This window comes from Xiphophorus maculatus, chromosome 7 (assembly GCF_002775205.1).
Source record: "Xiphophorus maculatus strain JP 163 A chromosome 7, X_maculatus-5.0-male, whole genome shotgun sequence".
In the NCBI taxonomy this organism is placed as follows: domain Eukaryota; kingdom Metazoa; phylum Chordata; class Actinopteri; order Cyprinodontiformes; family Poeciliidae; genus Xiphophorus; species Xiphophorus maculatus.
In genome coordinates, this window is record NC_036449.1 from 30,830,241 (window position 1) to 30,849,462 (window position 19,222).

Consider the following 19,222-nt stretch of genomic DNA (forward strand, 5'->3'; position numbering starts at 1 on the left):
CGCCACGCGTCAGCTCGCAGGTTTCACCCCCCACTGTTCCACTCCGACAGAAAAACAGCACAGGAGAGCAATAAAACCAGAAACCTCAACCAAAACACAGGAAATCACAATGTATGGAGCTCCCAAAGTGCCATTAATTATTGTTTCATTGTGTTTACATTTAGCTCCAAACTGAATAGTTACCTCATTAACTAAATATTTACTTACTAATTACATATTTAGCTTGCTAATTAAATAGTTATCTTCAAACTAATATGTAGCCCATTAACTAAATATTTACTTGCTCTAACTCATTTGCTACATAACTATGAAGTTTCAGATCTAAATATTTAGCTAGTGAACTAAATAGTTAGCTTACTCACTAAATATTTGGCTTGTTATCTAAATATTTAGGTTCCGACTAAGTAGCTGACTAACTTAATATTTAGCCTGCTGTTAAATATTTAGCTCCCAAATAACTTAGCTCAATAACTAAACATTTAGATTAAAGCCAACTTTTTGCTAGCTAAAGATTTAGTCAGGAGCTAAATATTTAGTTTGATAATTAAATACTTAGGATAGAAGTAAAAATACATTTTTACTTATTTAGCTTAGAACTTTACTTATTTACTTATTTATCTCTAAGCTAAATATTTAGATCACTAACTAAATATTTACTTTGATATTAGTTTGTTAGCTAAATGTTTAGTTTGGATCTAAATATTTAGCTGGCTAGATATAACAGCCACTTTAACACAAAGATAGCTTGAACAAATATGAGGCAGATATTTCCTGGAGGAGTCATGCTGTGGGACTGCTGCTGTCTCTGTTTCCTCTGAATTATAATAAATTATTGAGTCTAACTTTAGACATCACACAGTGAGTCACAGATTAATATTGGGAATAAAACCAGCATGATGTGTGACTGAAAGTGAGAGTTGACCTGAGGTGTTGGTTTCATATCAGTCATAATGAATTATAATGTTGATAACTTTCTCTGTCTGACAGCCACAGTCAGAACAAACTAAACGTTAGAGCTTAAACAGGAAACACTTTCTTCAAAGCGCCGCGTGTAATAGTTGCCATTTTAAGTGGAATAACTTTGAGGGTGTCATAATTTATTCCTCAACAGAGATGGCATCTTTAAAATGTTTTGAAAGGAAAACAGTAAATTTAGTTGATTTAAATACTTAATTTTAAGAGTCGGTTAATAATTTAAACTGTGATCTGCTGACACCTAGTGGAGAAAGTGTTTGATTGCCTGACAGACATAATAAGGATATCATCTGGTCTGCTATCCTTTCAGTGACTCATTAAACTATTTCATCACCTGAAAAATTTAACAAATAGAAACTTGATCATTTTGACCCAATGAAAAACTTGTGGATGTGTGCTTCAAATCCACAAGTTTTGGATTTGGAGCACAAATCCAGACTTGTGCTCCCAGTTCTTCTTTAAACTTTATGCAGTTGTATGTTTTATGTAATCCCACCGGCATTAATAAATCATTAAACATCCGTACTACATTTGCAGCTCATGAGTGGCTCCAAACCACTATATGGAACAGTTCATATAGAGTGAAATAATACAGTAATAACATGTCGATAGTTGTAGTAAAAATAACAAACTGAGCTGTTTGAGATAAACTGCTAAGAATGACTCTCAGCCTTTTATTAAGAAATCTCGATGAGTCAGTTAGTGAATGACAGGAAGTCCGAGTCTTCTTCACCCAACAGATGCTGATTATTTCGTTTCTTTTCATCCCATAATGCCAGAACACGTCCGACACGACCGTCCCAACATGGCCACGTCGATTACGTTCAAAACATTTCATCCTCAGTGCCATTTCCGCTCGCCAGGTGGCGGTAAGGTTCCAACCGAAAGCTTTACGTAGAGGCACCGGGCGGATATGACGTCAGCCGGTATGAAAACATGGTTGAACAGGCTGAAATCCGCGTGGTTCACCAAGGTGGCAGTAATATAACCTTCAGGGAGCCGGCTATAAGCTCCGACTCCAGGTTAGTGACTTATTTTACTCCGGTTTATAAAGCTAATGTCAGATATTTAGTTGGTGTTAGCGGGACAGCGGATGTCTCAGCGTTAGCAGCTAATGCTACATGCTGCGCTTCTGCTTCTGTGGCGCTATTAACTCAAAAATTTACCTGAATGCAACTTTACAGTGAAATTATGTAAATAAAACCTGCCAGAATGATGCGTTACTCTAAAATTATGACTATAAAATCTGCATTACTACGAAACTTTACCAATAAATCCCCCAAAAATCTGAGTTACCACAATTATGACTATAAAACCTGCCATTGAAGCCGAAAGATGATGTTTTGTGTCCGCAGGTTCCTTCTCTGCGCTTCGGGACACAGTGTGAAGGTGTTCAGTACCGTCACCGAGGAGTGTGTCCAGGAGCTGCGGGGCCACACGGACCTGGTGACCGGTGTGCTGATCAGACCTTCCAACCATCTGCAGGTAAACATCCAGATGTGCTGAACTCATCGTGTTGTTGTGTTAGCCACGGCTGATGAGAGAGAAAAGCTGCAGATAACCTGACTTCACTTCAATGGAGCCCCTCAGTAATCCAGCTGAGGAATGAAAACATTCAGGAAGAAAAGTAAAATAAAAGAAGGATGTAGTTGTTGTTTTTTTCAGTTCAAAAGTAAAAATCAAGTCAGTGTCAGTGTCCATACCATAAACCAGAGGATGAAAACCACAAATCTCTGATTATTATAATTCAAATGTATTCTGAGTGACCCATATCATAAATCATATTTGATTTATAATCTTGTTTTCTAACCTTTGACCTGTGAATGTGTCTGATGATGTGAAAGCAGCAGGTCAGACGTGTTTTGTATTGAAATCCAGATGCATCTCAATGCATTAGAGTCTCATTAAAAGGAATTGATTTCAGTAACTTAGTTCAAAACCAAGCTTACCTTTGTGAACTGAATGAATGTTTGATGCTTTATTAGAAATGAATTCTGTGGTTAAACCTGCAGGCCTACTCCTGCTCAGCAGATGGCACTGTGAGGCTCTGGGACTTCACCGATGGGATCCTCATTAAGGTAAAAATTTTCCTCCATCATCTGAAGGTTCAATCAGGTTGATTAAACCTTCAGGTTTTAACTTCCTATCTGAGCTGGTTCCACCTGAACCAGGCTGTTTCTAACAGGGCCGACTCCAGGTTAGTGACTTGTTTTAGTCCGGTTTATAAAGCTAATGTCAGATATTTAGTTGATGTTAGCAGGACAGCGTATGTCTGGGCGTTAGCAGCTAATGCTACATGCTGCGCTTCTGCTTCTGTGGTGCTATTAACTCAAAAACTTACCTGAATTCAACTTTACAGTGAAATCAGTGAAGCTTCTCTTCCTGTTTCCTGTTTCAGACGTACCTCATCGGGTATCCCATCTGCTCCATTTATGCCTCGGCCAGCCATGATGGCGTCGTCTTCATCGCCACGCCAACGAAAGGACACAAAACTTTGGGTAAGTTTGAGTTCCTGCCAGCTGAATGAGAAGTTTTGGTCTAGAACTCTCCTTGTTTTACTTCCATCTGAATATTTTTCAGCTTTTTTTGTTTTTTTATTGCATTAAGACGTAAAGTTAAAACCTTGGTAGACATTTTACAGCAAAGATATTTCTAGCTTTTAATCTGTTATTCAGGCACCAAATCATTTATGAAGCTTCTTAAGAAATGTGAACTGTGGATGCTAACATTAGCATTAGCTGCTGCATGTTAGCATTGAGGTGCTATTTTAGGCTGCCTTACCTTAGCTTCTAGGCTAACTCCTTTTAGCACATCTTGAACACAGCGATAGTCTTTCTCAACGTCCAATCAGATTGTTTAGAAGCAGAAATGAACTGAGAAAGCAGCGTCATCGCTTCTGTTAGCAGATGTAGCTGTGCGTCAGATTTATGGACGTGCTGGGAACGAGTGAACATAAAAGTTCCAACTGCAACCTTTGTATGTTAAAGAAAAAATATTGTGTCAAAATATATGTTATTCACTCACCCAGCACACACACTCTTTTCCCTCCTGCCCTCTGGGAGGCGCTACAGAAGCCTACGGACCAGAACCACCAGGCACCGGAACAGCTTCTTTCCCACAGCTGTCACGCTTTTGAACGCCTCCTGACATAAAACATAAACTATAAGGACTGGACTCCCCTATCCTCTCATACAACAATAACACATGGACTATCCTCACACACACACACACACACACACATCACGGACTGTTTTCTTCACACACACATACAACCTGTACATTTTATCTGCCATTATTTATCTATAATCCATTCCCTAACATTCTTGTATATTCTGTATAATCTGTGCATATAGCTCCCATATTTATATTTATACACAATATCTATATCTCTTGCTATAACCCCTTATAGTCCATACATACATAGTCTTGTACATCTGTAAATAAATATTATATATCGTAGAGCACAGCTGGATAGATGCAAACTACATCTCGTTGCTTGTACTTGTGACAGTGCAATGACAATAAAGTTGAATTCTATTCTATTCTAAATTTGTAAATAAAATCTCATCTCTCTCTGGTTGCAGATTCTCTCCAACTCCTGGCCGTTCATCTCCCTCAGACCGCCGGCCAGCTGGTGGAGACCTCTGACCTCTCCGCCGTCCTCTCTGACGTCAGCGCCAACCCGGCGACCGTCGCCTTCGGCAGAGCGGTGCGTCCCTCTCTCTCTCTCTCTCCCCCAGCCCTGTTCTGCTCTCTGATTGGCTGCCGTCTCCCCACAGGGAGAGTATGTGGCCTCCACTAACGGCGTTCAGCTGCAGATCTTCTTCTTCAAGAAGCAGAAGTCCTTCAGGTCGGTTCAGCTGTCTGATTAATTGTTAATAGATCAGGCAGCGAAGTTAATATGAATAACATTTTTGTCTGTAAAAAAAACATTAAGTTTATCGAGAATATGAAGCAAAATTTGTATCCTGACAATAAACTTTTCTCAATAAATAATAATGATAAATTAAAATTTTTTACACTAAATAAGAATAGGTGATAACGATAGCTGATGATTTTTTATGATAAATTATCGATTTTTTGCTGCTGCGCTTCCAGATTCTCTCTGAAGGAAAACAGCTGCAGCGGCCGCAGCAACACCTTCACCTGCGTCGCCTGCCACCCGACGGACGACTGCGTCGCCACGGGACACGAAGACGGAAAGATTCGGCTCTGGTGAGTCCCTCTGGTCTGGGTTGAACTTCCTGCTCCTGGTGAACTCTGACCTCTGCGACCTTTCAGGAGAAACTTCGACCAGAAGAGGGAGTACACCTACCGCACCCTGCACTGGCACCACGGCGCCGTGCGCGCGCTGCGCTTCACTCCTGAAGGTAATGCCGCCGCAGCGCGTCCCTCCGCCTCCTAGGCACGTCCCACCGCCGCCTCTTCGCGTCCCGCTGGCGTTTTTTGACCCTCCGTGTTGCCGTTGTTCCCACCAGGCTCCAACCTGTTGAGCGGCGGCGTGGAGTCGGTTCTGGTCCAGTGGCAGTACCAGCAGGAGAGCCAGCAGGACTTCCTGCCGCGCCTCGGCGCCGCCATCACGCACATTGCCGTGTCACCAGACGGGGCGCTGTTCTGCACCTCCCACAGCGACAACAGTAACTAACAGAAAACGCTCTTGGGGAAAAGAAAGTACACCCTCCGTGGGTTCACTTAAAGCTGCAGTAACTTTTATAAAATGTTCTTCCATATTTGTTAAAACTGTCACCATGTTGACACATTTTGTTATGAGACAGATAATCTGTGAAATTATCGATTTTCTCCCTGAGCTCCCAGCATTGACAGCCAATCAGAGCCAGGAGGCGGGGCTTAGCGCTGTCAATCATCCTCCGTTTGTTAATGCTAAGGCTAGTTAGCGTAGCCACTGATGACAGCATATAAACGGTTTTCCTGTAATGGTGAGAAGTTTCTCCACTACCTTTAGCAGAGAGTACATCAGATGATTGACAGCGCTAAGCCCCACCTCCTGGCTCTGGTTGGCTGTTTATAGTTATCACTGGGAGCAGACGGACTTTGTCACAGATTATCTGTCTTATAACAAGCTGTCACAACTTAGTGACAGTCTGAACAAATATATAAAAATGTTTTAATAGAAGTTAAACTCTGCAGCTTCTTGTTACATAAAAATTTTCAATTATTGTAGAAATGAAATAATTTCATCAATAAAACAGAAAAACTGCTTTAACCTACATTTGCTAATATATATTTAAATCTGAGCTTTTCATAAGTTTTATCAATATCTGTTAAGAGTCGGTAAGTTCTGGTCAGATCGGATCGGTTCTGGTCGGATCAGATCGGTTCTGGCTGAGTTGGACATCCTGCTGTCTGTATTTGTCTCATCTGTTCAGAGGATTTTTGTCTCAGAAGTTTTATTCTCCTTTCAGAAACCAGGAAGTGAAGCAGGGTGTACTTTCTTTGTGAAGTTGGAGGGTGTACTTTCTTTGTGAAGTTGGAGGGTGTACTTTCTTTGTGTACTTTCGGACTGCGTCCTTATTGATCTGCTGCAACGTTTCTTTGTTGTTGATATTTTTCTGTTTCCTGTCCAGAAATCACCGTCATCCAGAGTTGTGTGAAAGTGTCGTCCATCATTCAGGGTCTAGTCAAAGGTCAGCTCAGATTCTGATTAGATTCTGGTCGCATCATTTTATTCTAATTTTAAAAACTTTTTTTTCATCTGAGACGCTCGACCTTATTGGTTGGAATAAAGCGGAGATGTTTTAATTCACCTCGTCTCCTGATCTGGTTGCCGTAGCAACACTGTTGTTTCCGTGCATCTCTGCAGGCGAAGCCGTCCAGACGGACCTGATGGTCGACCCGCGCAGCAAAGCTCTGGTTCTGAACGGGAAACCGGGTCACCTGCAGTTCTACTCCCTCCACAGAGACAGACTACTGTTCAACGTGAGACTGGAACCAAGCTTAATCTGGAGACCTGAAGGCTTAATCTGGGTTTAATCTGGAGACCTGAAGGCTTAATCTGGGTTTAATCTGGAGACCTGAAGGTTTAATCTGGGTTTAATCTGGAGACCTGAAGGCTTAATCTGGGTTTAATCTGGAGACCTGAGTTGATAATTTATATATATGAGGGTTTGATCTGGTGAATTATAATCTGTGATGTACTAATCTGGTGGATTATAATCTGTGATGTAATAATCCCCACCAGCTGGACGTGGTGCAGCAGGAGTTCATTCACCAGGAGGGTCTGGACCAGTTCCAGGTTGTCATGGCGACACTGGACGGCGCTGGCGCCTGGTTGGCCACGGTGGAGGAGCGGAAGCAGGAAACGGTGGAGGCGGAGCTTAATCTGAAGCTGTGGGCGTTCGATGAGCCGAGCCAGAGGTACCTAGGTCTTCCTCGCCGAGGCGGTCCAGAACCTCCAGAACCTCTGACGTTTCTCTCTCTCTCTCTTCGCTCCAGCTTCATTCTGAACACCACCGTCTCAACGCCCCACGAGGCCCGGATTACGGCCGTGACCTTTGACCCGGCGGCCCGCGGCCAGACCTCCCTGCTGGTCTCCTGCGGCCAAGACGGACTTTTCAAAGCCTGGAGGCTGGCGGCGCCGGGCCACCCGGACGGTGAGAACCCAGCTGGACTGGGTCCAGACTGACAGTAATCTGTCTTTAATCTGAGGCCTGCTGGTCTCTATACTGGGATTAACCTTTGACCCCAACATCACGACTGACTGGAGGGACGACGAAAATCTGAAACTTTATTTCTTTTCTTTTGTTTCTTCCAAAATTGAAAATGTCAAAACAATCAAATAAGACAAAATGATAATAATAATAAAAAACTTTAATCTGTTAATTAACCGATTAACATATTAATTAATGTCAGATTAATGTTAATTAACAGATTAACATATTAATTAATGTCAGATTAATGTTAATTAACAGATTAACATATTAATTAATGTCAGATTAATGTTAATTAACAGATTAATTGATCTGTTAATGTTGCCGTTAATCTGGAATTGTCAAACTTTAGTTGGTAACAGTCTGACTGTCCTGTCTCCAGACGGCGGTCCTTCCTGGTCATGTGACTTCGTGTCGGCCTATCACGGCCTGGCGCCGCAGCGCTGCTGTTTCTCCGCCGACGGCTCACTGCTGGCCGTCAGCTTCCAGGAAGTGGTTACCGTCTGGAGCCCCGCCTCCTGGGAGCTGCTGCTCACGCTGTCGCAGCCGCCGGGCAACATCAGGTAAAACAGGAACCTTAATACCTAAATAAATAGATTTTATCTGTCCGTAAAAATCTCAAATTAATCACAAATTTGCTCCATTTTTCAATTGTGGCCAGAAAGGCCAAAGAAAATCATCCAGAGGGCTGTAAATGGCCCCCGAGCCACACTGTGGGCATCCCTGATTTAAACTTATTTTTTAATCTTCTTTTATTGTTTAAATAAAAGAGATGGAAAGTTTGAAGCACATTAAAATGGTTTATTAGTCATTCACACATTTATGGCCGATTCCTTTTGTTGCTGTGACACATTTAACCACTAGGGGCGCCAGAGCACAAAAACATATATTTATACTCAATAAAGGGAGAAAATCTGTGTTCACCAAGGATTATTTATGAAGCCAAACCTTTTTGATGCTTTTAGTATTTTGTTTGTCAATTAATTAATCACTGTTTGTTGTTTTTAACAGATTATTTAATAATGACCTGAAATATGAGCCAGTTTGCTGTTAGTCTCAAACTGTTATCTTTAGGGATTATTTTGTACAGTGAAATATCCCAGATTTTTATACGGTTTTCATTAATCGGGAACAAAATGTTTAACATTTCTGCTTGCTTAGAATTTAAATGATTATTTCCTGTTAAATCTTTAATAAAACCACATTATAGCTGTGCTAAAAACAGTTTTAGGTCAACCAAACAGACGAGCCACTTTACGCTTTACAGTCTGAAGAATTCAGGACTTCAGTTGGTCTCCCAGCAACCAGCACAGCCGAGTGTGGGTGCAATTTGGAGGCGTGTGCATGTTTCACTGCATACAGGTTTTGATATGCAAAAGGTTTAAGAGTTTAATACATTAATCTCCTTCTGACGTCCAACTGGAGGAATGTTTCTGTAGATCAGCAAACATATTGCTGCTAGCATCATGAGCACCTGGTTAGCTAGCTGTGATCAGGACAGAACTGCAGCGGTGCTGCTGCTGCATCTTCCTCTGGATCGGACCTGTAATAATAATTCACAGAGAGCTTCCTCATGTCTGATCTGAGTTTAATTTGCTTTATTAATTTCTGTTGAGATCTGCACCGGATCAGAACATGTTGGTCATGAACTCAAAACTGTTTCTGAGCTTTTCAGACCTGAATCTATAAATCTCCGTCACCTGCAGTCTCTAAACTGGGAGGTTTTCTTTTATTTCTGGATGTTTTTTTAGGCCTTCCTCATTGTGAGCTGACCCAGCAGGAACTGGCTGCAGTTTCTGCTGTAATGTTGGCAGCTGTTCCTGGGCTTACATGGAGCTCCGGGTCACAGAGGACACCAGAACCGTGCCGCCCGGTTCTGCTTGGCTCATTATGAAATAATCCACATTCAGCCACAGAATAAACCGAGTGACTCTTTTTCTTTAGGGAGTGGTGAGCTGCAGCGCTCAGATTGAAGCTGATCAGAGGAAAATGTTTGAGTTTGTAAGAACCTGGCGGGTCGGCTAAAACTCTCGGACCTCCTCAGAGTTAAAATGAGACGTTTGAAGCAGGAAGAAGCTCATTTCCAGCTGTTGTTACAGCTGTGAGGTGCCTCTCTTATATAACGGCTGCCTATAGAGGTCAGCCCTCTGGAAACCAGACGCTGATCTAGTCGACGGCTGCCGGACCAGAGGAAACCATGGAAACCATGGAAACTGAGGCTCTCACCTCAGTTCTGAGGGTTTCCATAAAAATCCTCAGAATGAGATCAGAACCGGCCCATAATAAACAGTAACAGTTGGTGTTCTCTTGGCTTGAAGGATTTTTGAATCATTTCATGTTTAAATCCTCCAGTTGTGGCCTAGTTAAAGCTGAGCTGTTTGTTTTGGTCTGAATTTCTGGTTATTGTAGCTCCTCAGGCTCCGACCTGAGCTGTGTTTGATATCAACTTGTTTTGGTACCGTCTCTTTAAATGTAAATGAGGTACGTCAGGCCCCGCCCCCTCCAGTTCATCCAGACAAACGTGTTGGAGAAACATGAATGAACACAAGGCTTCTACTGAGTTAGCAAACCTCACTGACTGCGTTTAGATCACAGGTTCCCAAGATAAAAATGGCAGAAACAACAAACTGTTGATGTACTAATAATATTCAAAACATCCTAGCATATAACGCTAGCATTAGCACGATGCTACTGCTAGCAAAACAGCAGCCAGGACGTCCACAGTGTCATGACTTGAGTGGGTTAATTCAACAGACAACCAAACATTTTGACTTGTAGCTTTGGTGTCTTTGAACTTGGACTAAAAAGTATCTGGAAGTTCATGACCTTGATAGCAGTTCTGCTGCAAATACTGTGATGTAACAGTTCAAAAAACATAGAAGAACATAAAAGAGAAAACTGAAAGGATTGAAAAACCTGCAGCAGCAGGAGAAACGCAGACAAACTCCCAGATTCACAATAAGATGAGTTAAAAAGTGGATTTTGTTATTTTTAAAGAGCAGATGATGTGTGAGTGACGTTTCCTCCTCCATCAGGGATCTCTGCTTCGGCCGGCTGAGCTGCTCCAAGTTTCTCCTGGGAACAACCAACTGCAACCAGCTGTGCTGCTGGAACCTCCTCACCTGCTCCTGTAAGCCTCCACAGCGCCACCATGTGCGCAACACGCTAACACATGTCTCCTGTCTTTATCTTGGCTCAGGATAAAGACAAGAACCAAACGCTCATTTAATCAGATTCAACTTCAGCAGGAAAACTGAAGTATTACAATAACAAAGAAGCTGATCTTAGAGAGTTGGCTAATGCTAGTGCCAAGAACGCTAGCATTAGCCAACTGGCTAGTTAGCTATCAGGCAGTCAGGTTAGCAAGCTGTTTGAACTGAACCTGCTTCCTCTTTCCTGTTTGTCCTGCAGTGGAGTGGAGCACGTCCATGGAGGTGAGCCTGCTGCTGGCAGACCCGCTGTCTGACAACATGGCCGCCTTCTGCCACCAGGACGGAAACACAGACCGTACGTCCAACCAGCGCTCAGCTTTATTTACCCAGAGATGCAGGAGAACTGATGGCTGCTGCTTCACTTTATGCTAACTGCAGCTAAGCCTGTTGCAACCAGCAATCTATCAGTCAATCAATCAATCGCATGATAAGTTAAAATTAGATCAATAATTTCTGTTCTCATTAATATTTTTTGAAGAGAAATTTTGTTTAGGGAGATTTCATAATCCATTTTATTTATGGTTTCTGTTGTTTTCAGGTTTTATTTCTGTTTTATTTGTTTTTAGATTGTTGTGCTTTAATTTGGATCATATGTGAATTAAGCAGCTGGGTTCCAAGCAGCTGCTTAATTATATATATATATATTTACAATAACATTGATTAATACAAACTAAATACTATTATACATGGAAAAACAATTTCTATATATTTTTTGTTGCTACACAAATAATGATTAATCTGTTAAACTTGTTAAATTTAGTTTTTATCAGCTGATGTTATTTAAAATAATACAACATGTTTAAATGTCATAATGTATTCCAAAATCTAAATCCTGTTTTTTAGTTACTCCTGTAATGTTAAAGCAGCCATAGTAAGATAATCATGCTAACGCTAGTTAGCTAGTTAATGATGACGCATCATGTCGGTACAGGGGCCCCACATAAAAATCTGCTGAGGGCCCCAGAAAGGTTTGGACCAGCCCTGATCCGGATATTTAATGTTCTGTTTTAAATGTTCTTTACAAAATGAAAGTTTATTAGTGGGTGAACTTGCATTATTATCTTATTATCATTATATTATTAGAAAATGGTCTCCAAAGAACAATATTATTGTTTGTCATAATAATTCCTATCCTCCAGTAAAATCTGTTGTTGCGTCGGGTCTCACTGCAGCCGAGATGTTTGGGCCTTTGGGAGCAGAGAAAATAAATCACATATTAAACCTCAGCGCTAGTTTTAGCTGCAACTCCGAGAGAGGAGGCTGCAGGAGAGCCGGTTTCATCACCATGGTTACACCTCTCCTTTGTTTTCCAGTTTTTGTCTTCAAGCCCAGCGAGCCGCGGCCGCTGTTTTCCCAGAAGGCCGTGTGCTCGGGGCGGGTGAGCCGCGCCGTCTTCGCCCCCAGGGAGGTGGCGCTAGAGAGCTGCGAGGAGAGCAGCAGGTGGCTGAACCGCTCACAGCTCTACTTCCTGACGCCGCTCATGGTAAACAAATGGGCCAAATATTGGCCAATCAGCAGCAAGCTCACGCTGTGGGAGAGAGGTCCCACTCTGACGCCCGGCCGCTTCCAAGAAAACCGTTCCATCTTTCTGAGAATACAAACCCTGCTGAGGGTTACAATAAACCACCAGCAGGTTTTATCCTAAACTCTAGCAGGTTTTATATTAAACTCCAGCAGGTTTTATCCTAAACTCCAGCAGGTTTTATATTACAACTGCAGCAGGTTTTATACTAAACTCCTGCAGGTTTTATCCTAAACTCCAGCAGGTTTTATATTACAACTGCAGCAGGTTTTATATTAAAACTCCAGCGGGTTTTATATTAAAACTCCAGCAGGTTTTATCCTAAACTCCAGCAGGTTTTATCCTAAACTCCAGCGGGTTTTATACTAAACTCCAGCAGGTTTTATACTAAACTCCAGCAGGTTTTATATTACAACTGCAGCAGGTTTTATATTAAAACTCCAGCAGGTTTTATATTAAAACTCCAGCGGGTTTTATATTAAAACTCCAGCAGGTTTTATATTAAAACTCCAGCAGGTTTTATATTACAACTGCAGCAGGTTTTATATTAAAACTCCAGCAGGTTTTATCCTAAACTCCAGCAGGTTTTATACTAAACTCCAGCAGGTTTTATACTAAACTCCAGCAGGTTTTATACTAAACTCCAGCAGGTTTTATACTAAACTCCAGCAGGTTTTATCCTAAACTCCAGCAGGTTTTATCCTAAACTCCAGCAGGTTTTATATTAAAACTCCAGCGGGTTTTATATTAAAACTCCAGCAGGTTTTATATTAAAACTCCAGCGGGTTTTATATTAAAACTCCAGCAGGTTTTATATTAAAACTCCAGCAGGTTTTATATTAAAACTCCAGCAGGTTTTATATTAAAACTCCAGCAGGTTTTATATTAAAACTCCAGCAGGTTTTATATTAAAACTCCAGCAGGTTTTATATTAAAACTCCAGCAGGTTTTATATTAAAACTCCAGCAGGTTTTATATTAAAACTCCAGCAGGTTTTATCCTAAACTCCAGCGGGTTTTATCCTAAACTCCAGCGGGTTTTATACTAAACTCTAGCAGGTTTTATACTAAACTCCAGCAGGTTTTATCCTAAACTCCAGCGGGTTTTATCCTAAACTCCAGCGGGTTTTATACTAAACTCCAGCAGGTTTTATACTAAACTCCAGCAGGTTTTATATTAAAACTCCAGCGGGTTTTATACTAAACTCCAGCAGGTTTTATCCTAAACTCCAGCAGGTTTTATCCTAAACTCCAGCAGGTTTTATCCTAAACTCCAGCGGGTTTTATACTAAACTCCAGCAGGTTTTATATTACAACTGCAGCAGGTTTTATATTAAAACTCCAGCAGGTTTTATATTAAAACTCCAGCGGGTTTTATATTAAAACTCCAGCGGGTTTTATACTAAACTCCAGCAGGTTTTATATTAAAACTCCAGCAGGTTTTATATTACAACTGCAGCAGGTTTTTATTAAAACTCCAGCAGGTTTTATATTAAAACTCCAGCAGGTTTTATATTAAAACTGCAGCAGGTTTTATATTAAAACTCCAGCAGGTTTTATATTAAAACTCCAGCAGGTTTTATATTAAAACTCCAGCAGGTTTTATATTAAAACTCCAGCAGGTTTTATATTAAAACTGCAGCAGGTTTTATCATGCTGTCTCTCCTGTGCAGGACCTGCTGACCTTCAGCACCAGAGCAGAGGAAGAACGGCTGATGGCTGCAAGCAAACAGGTGAGCTTGTAGATACCTGCTCTGTCTGCCTGGAAAGAGAGAGCCTGACCTTTAACCTCAATGTTGACACTAGAAATGATAGCATAAACGTAGCTTTTAATGTTAACTTTGACTCAATTAGCTTTACTCAAAGAATTCCTGGTCTTATCCACTCTTTACATCATACTTTACACGTCTTGATAACATGCTACTTCCTGTCCAGTTACTGATTTGTAATTAACATTCATTCCTGTGTTTGCTGCCATTTGAACCTGTCAGCCACCGTACTTTAAGAAATGAGATAAAAGTAATAAACAGACGCAGAAAAAGAAAACGTTCATTTTCCCAGTGAGTGCTGCAGCTCCATGCTGACAGAATGACGATTCTTTTAAGATGATCCTTAAATTCTGGACATTGTTCGAACATTTCTCTTGTTAAAACTCAGTAAAACATTTTAATTGCATTTTAACGTAAAAACAAATAAACCAGTTTGTCTGCAAAGCGTTTCCATCTCCATGCCATCAGGACGGCTCCATTACTCCTGAGTAATGAGGTCGTTTGTGTCGACCCGAATGTCCGACCCGGTTCTGTTCTCACAGCATTTGCTTCCCCGTCTTTTCTCCTCCTGTACAGCTCGTGGTTGACGACAGCGTTGCCATGACGCCCTTCCAGCTGTTGCTGGGGAAACGCCCACCCCACCACCAAGCGGTCGGCCCGCCCGCCAAGCTCCCGGCACCGCCTGGAGGTTCTGCTGCAGTCAGAGAGGTCCGACTTCCCTCCACTGGAGGAATCAGGAAGCAGGAAGTAGGAAACAGGAAGTAGTAGCAGGTTGACTGACTGAGCGGCTCGTTGTCGTTGCAGCTGCTGCAGAGTCCGGCTCACGTCCTGCCGGCCGCCGCCGCGCTCTGCTCCGCCTTCATGGAGGCTCTGCTCGGCGTCGCCACGGAAACCAGGTCAGAACCAAAACTGATTACAATTTAAACATTTAGAAATGATTAAATGGTAAAAATTGTGACTTGGATTAATGGTTTCTCACAGCATGTCGGTTCATGAAACGTTTCATAGATTCAGTTACAGAAACAGAAACAAACAGCAGTTTGTTAAATTGATCTGAAACAATGAGACTAAACGTGATGCAGAATCTGCTGACGAAGCGTTTGGGTCCGAAACCTGGAGGAACCGGTTCAAACATCCAACAGAAAGTTCAGCATGACTCGGCACAGAAAGCTGCTGCAACAGGATCTGCCTGAGTTGTTTTCCTGCTGAGTCATGCTAACGTTTCCACCGTTCCTCCAGGGAAAAGAAAACCTCAGCGGGAGAAACGCCCAGCGACACGGAGGAGGAGGAGGAGGAAGATTCAGACGAGGAAATGGAAACCAGAGCCACACGGTCAGAGGAGGCGCCGCTGGAGACGGACAGCGCCGGCCCGGTTCTGAGCAGAGCCCAGGTCAGGGAGCTGAGGCGGGTCAGGAAACTGGACCACAGCTGGTTCTCCAGCCTGCTGGACTCCTGAGCACCAGAACCAGAACCTGGGAGCGGTTCTGGGTTTCCTTCCAGGAAGGAGAAGCGACAGGAAGCTGGTTCTGGACCTGGACGGGTTCTGACCCAATTCTTCCTGTTGGCTCCATCGGACCGGTTCCATCTGGTTCTGATGTTTATTTTATGACTCCTGAAATAATAAACCTCACTGATGGTTTGTGCCGATCAGGCAGAACATTACGACCGGCGTCCGTCTGAGACATGTCTGGACATTTTAGTAGAAATTATTTTAATGGATTTTCTCACTAGACATCTTGATATTCTGCAGACTGTCCCTTTAAGAGCCTCCGGCCATCGCTCTCACTGCGTCGCCAGTGGTCATAATGTTCTGCCTCGTCCTTGTGACTCAGCTTTTACTAAACTTGAGTTGCAGAGAACTGAATTAGTTTTTCCTTAATTTTCTTACAGAAACAAGATTTTAATTGTTTTGTTTCCTACGAACAAAAAAGTTTGGATAATTTTTTTATTTATTCCAGTAAAATAAAAACTGAGTTTTCCTAAAACCTGCTGACTCATCATCTGGCTTTCTCCACTTCCTGTTAAATAACGTTATGATGAAGATTCCATCGTCTTCCTCATCAGAAATCAGGTCATCAGCGCTTTAGGGAGATAAATATTTAGTTTAATATTCACTTCAAATTCTTATTTTTTAGCCTCAAATATTTAGCTTACTAATTATTGAGTTGGTTACATATTTAGTTGACTATATAGTTAGCAAGATAGATAAATATTTAGTTTGCTAACTTGCTAATATTTTGCATATTTAGCTTTATAACTAAATATTTAATTTACTAAATGCTAATGTCAACAGCAAGTTAGCAAAAATATTTTTTTTGGTTTGTCAGCTTAGTTACCAAAAACAAATGGCCACTAAGTGCCTAGCTTTAGCGGTGCAGCGATTTATTGGTGCCGATTTCCTTCATTTTGGGAGATGGTCAGATTTTCACATGTGAAGCTGATTTTATCTGGGTCTAAGAATCGACCTCTGACCTTTTGCTCTCTGGTGAGAACGGTCACGTTTACAGGTAACACAGTGACGGCGGCAGACTGGTGACCTGTCCAACTGTGAACAAAACAACGGAGATGATTGTTGATTTCACAGGGAACAGGGTCAAAGGTCACACCCTATTTCCATCCTGGGAGAAGTGGAGGTGGTGAGGAATATAAACACCTGGGTGGTCGCCGTGACAACAGACTGGACTGGAGACGCAGCAGAGAAACGTCTGTAAGAGACGGAGCGACTGGAGGAAGAGAAGATCCTTCAGGTTTAGATCTTCTGTTGGTGAGAAGATCCATCCGTCTGTTGGAGCAGCAGAACCAACAACAGCTGCAGGTTCTGGTTCTGTTCTGTTCTGGTTCGGTTCTGGTTCTGACTGTGGAACCTCTGGAGATGATGATGTAAAGAAGGATTCTTCATAAAACCTAGTAAATTATTGCCGATTCTGACCGTCCTCTTCATGAGAGTCTCAGGGAGGCGGAGCGTCTTCAGTCAGAGGCCGTTTCAGGGTCAGTGCGGGACAGACTGCTACTGGAGATGCTTCCTGCCGACAGCCATCAGCATCAATTTCTCTGAAGGATTTTGATGAGCTGCAACTCATCAAAATCCTTCCTTTCATTTCCCTTTGAGATTTAGAAAGTATTTTTGAACTGAATTTGAATTTAGCCTGAAACTAAATATTTAGTTTGTTTTATATTTTTTAGTTTATAGCTGACATGGTAACCTAAATATTTATGTTAGCAAAATAGTCATCCAACTAAAATATTCTGCTTGCTAACTACGAGCTTGAAACTCTGACGTCATTTATTACCGTATGAATAACATCGGGAAGATTATCCGTGTTTTTTCCCTCTTATCTATAAGAATAATAATAATCCAAATGATTACTGTTGATTTTTACAAATGGCCGCCATTCCTTCCTGCTGAACTCATCTGATGATTTTGTTTTTCTGCAGAACCGTGAACTCGGTCGGACCCAGCTGGGTTTAGAAATCCTGATCAGACATTTTCCCATCAGATCCGTTTTCTTTGTTTCATCTTAGCAGCTTTTTCATTTCCTGCCTTCAGTTCAGTTTATTATCTGCTGGTTTTACTGCAGCTGGTCATCAAACCGGGTCGCCTGCAGGATCCCGCCGGTTTATGGTCTTTATCGTAAAGCTGCTCCCAGCTGTCATAAACCGACAGAACAACGGTAACCATGGCAACCCGTATATTCGATTATTCTAAAATTTCTGAGTTTTTCGAATATTTTATTTTTGGAGCTCAGGAATTCGAGTTTTTTCTTGAAAATTTGTCAGACCAATTTTAAAATTGACAGTTTTTTTTTTTTTCGTACGTACCATCACGGCTGAACATCTGAACGGCCATTTCACATTCATCTGACTTTCACGTTGATGTGACACGTCATGATTCTGCAACCGATGGTTTTTATCAGCCTCCTTCGTCTGGTTCTGATCCGGCGGCCATCATCTAAACGGTTTGAACGTAAACTTGGAAAACAGTCGGATGATTTTTGGATGAAATTATCACAAATGTTACAGAAAATAATTGATTTGCGTCACATTCTGCTGCTCTTCCTCCAGACTTTCTTCTACTTCAGCTTTTCAGCTGAACTTTAGTCTTTACGCTGTCTAATGGCTGACCTTTGAACCCAGGGACGTATAGGCTGACCTCGCTATCAGCAGCCTTATCGAGGCTGACTGGTTCTGCTGGAGGTTCTGGCTCGGTCCAAACCATCATCCTCATCACCTCATGACATGTCAGATGTCAGTGAGCTGACCTCTGATATTTTCAGAAATGTTTTTCATAAACAGGAACTTCTCTCCAGTCCCAGTTCCTGCTGCTGGACTTTCACCGCCGTCAGCACCATCAAATCATTTCATCCCAGTTCTCACATCCGGTTCCTGCTGGTTTCTGCAGAACCTAACGGCATGATGGTGCAGCTCCACGGCCCTTGATCAGCAGGTCAAAGGTCATCACAGATCAGAAAAACACTGAAGGACGGAGGAGAATCAAGATGGTGGCTGGACTGAGGTTAGCGGAAAAACCACGTCCAGTTTTTATCTGACGAGATTCAAACTTCAGAGGATAACAGACGGAGAGATCGATTGGTTTCAACATTTAGTTTTATAAATAATATCTGAAAAGTGTGGCATGCATTTGTGTTTGAGCCCACTTTACTTGGATGGTTGTATCCATCTGCTCCTTTTCAGCAAGCAACACCTGGCAGCAGGATGCATTATGGGAAACAGGTGAGCCAGTGAGGACTGTGGTAATTCATTCATTTATAAATGTCTGTTTGAAACTTAATATTTAATTAGCAAGGATGTTTAGTTTATCAAGCTAAATATGCAGTTTGATAACATTAGCAATCTAAATATTTAGCTTGTTAATAAATATTGGTTAGCATAATAATTAGGCAGCAAGATTAAATGTTTTAAAGTGATGACAGCGTCAGCGCTACTGTTTTAGTTAGCATTGTCCACATTGGCAACAAGTGGCTCTAGGCCTGTCACAATAATCAATAAATCAATTAATTGCATGATAAATGAAAACAAGATCAATAATTTTGAATATTATAAATTGATGATTTATTGT

At 41.8% G+C, this 19,222-nt stretch overlaps 1 protein-coding gene across 1 annotated transcript; it reads left to right on the forward strand.

The window, feature by feature from the left end:
• Positions 1 to 1,887: 1,887 nt before the first annotated feature.
• On the forward strand, positions 1,888 to 16,086 carry wdr75 (WD repeat domain 75). The gene is made up of 21 exons (XM_005812239.2): positions 1,888 to 1,997; positions 2,331 to 2,460; positions 2,988 to 3,053; positions 3,374 to 3,473; positions 4,560 to 4,684; positions 4,755 to 4,825; positions 5,074 to 5,190; positions 5,257 to 5,345; positions 5,454 to 5,612; positions 6,561 to 6,620; positions 6,797 to 6,912; positions 7,175 to 7,350; positions 7,429 to 7,586; positions 8,026 to 8,206; positions 10,679 to 10,773; positions 11,055 to 11,150; positions 12,169 to 12,338; positions 14,050 to 14,109; positions 14,722 to 14,853; positions 14,950 to 15,041; positions 15,385 to 16,086. The coding sequence occupies exons 1-21, from the start codon at positions 1,912 to 1,914 to the stop codon at positions 15,599 to 15,601; spliced, it is 2,496 nt and encodes an 831-aa protein (XP_005812296.1). The 5' UTR covers positions 1,888 to 1,911; the 3' UTR covers positions 15,602 to 16,086.
• Positions 16,087 to 19,222: the final 3,136 nt, after the last annotated feature.

Excerpts from the sequence above, each read along its gene's own strand:
- wdr75 (XM_005812239.2), top strand. The coding sequence starts at position 1,912 with ATGGTTGAACAGGCTGAAATCCGCGTGGTTCACCAAGGTGGCAGTAAT. Across the intron at positions 3,054-3,373 it reads CCGATGGGATCCTCATTAAG|ACGTACCTCATCGGGTATCC; the intron begins GTAAAAATTTTC and ends TTCCTGTTTCAG. Across the intron at positions 8,207-10,678 it reads CAGCCGCCGGGCAACATCAG|GGATCTCTGCTTCGGCCGGC; the intron begins GTAAAACAGGAA and ends CTCCTCCATCAG.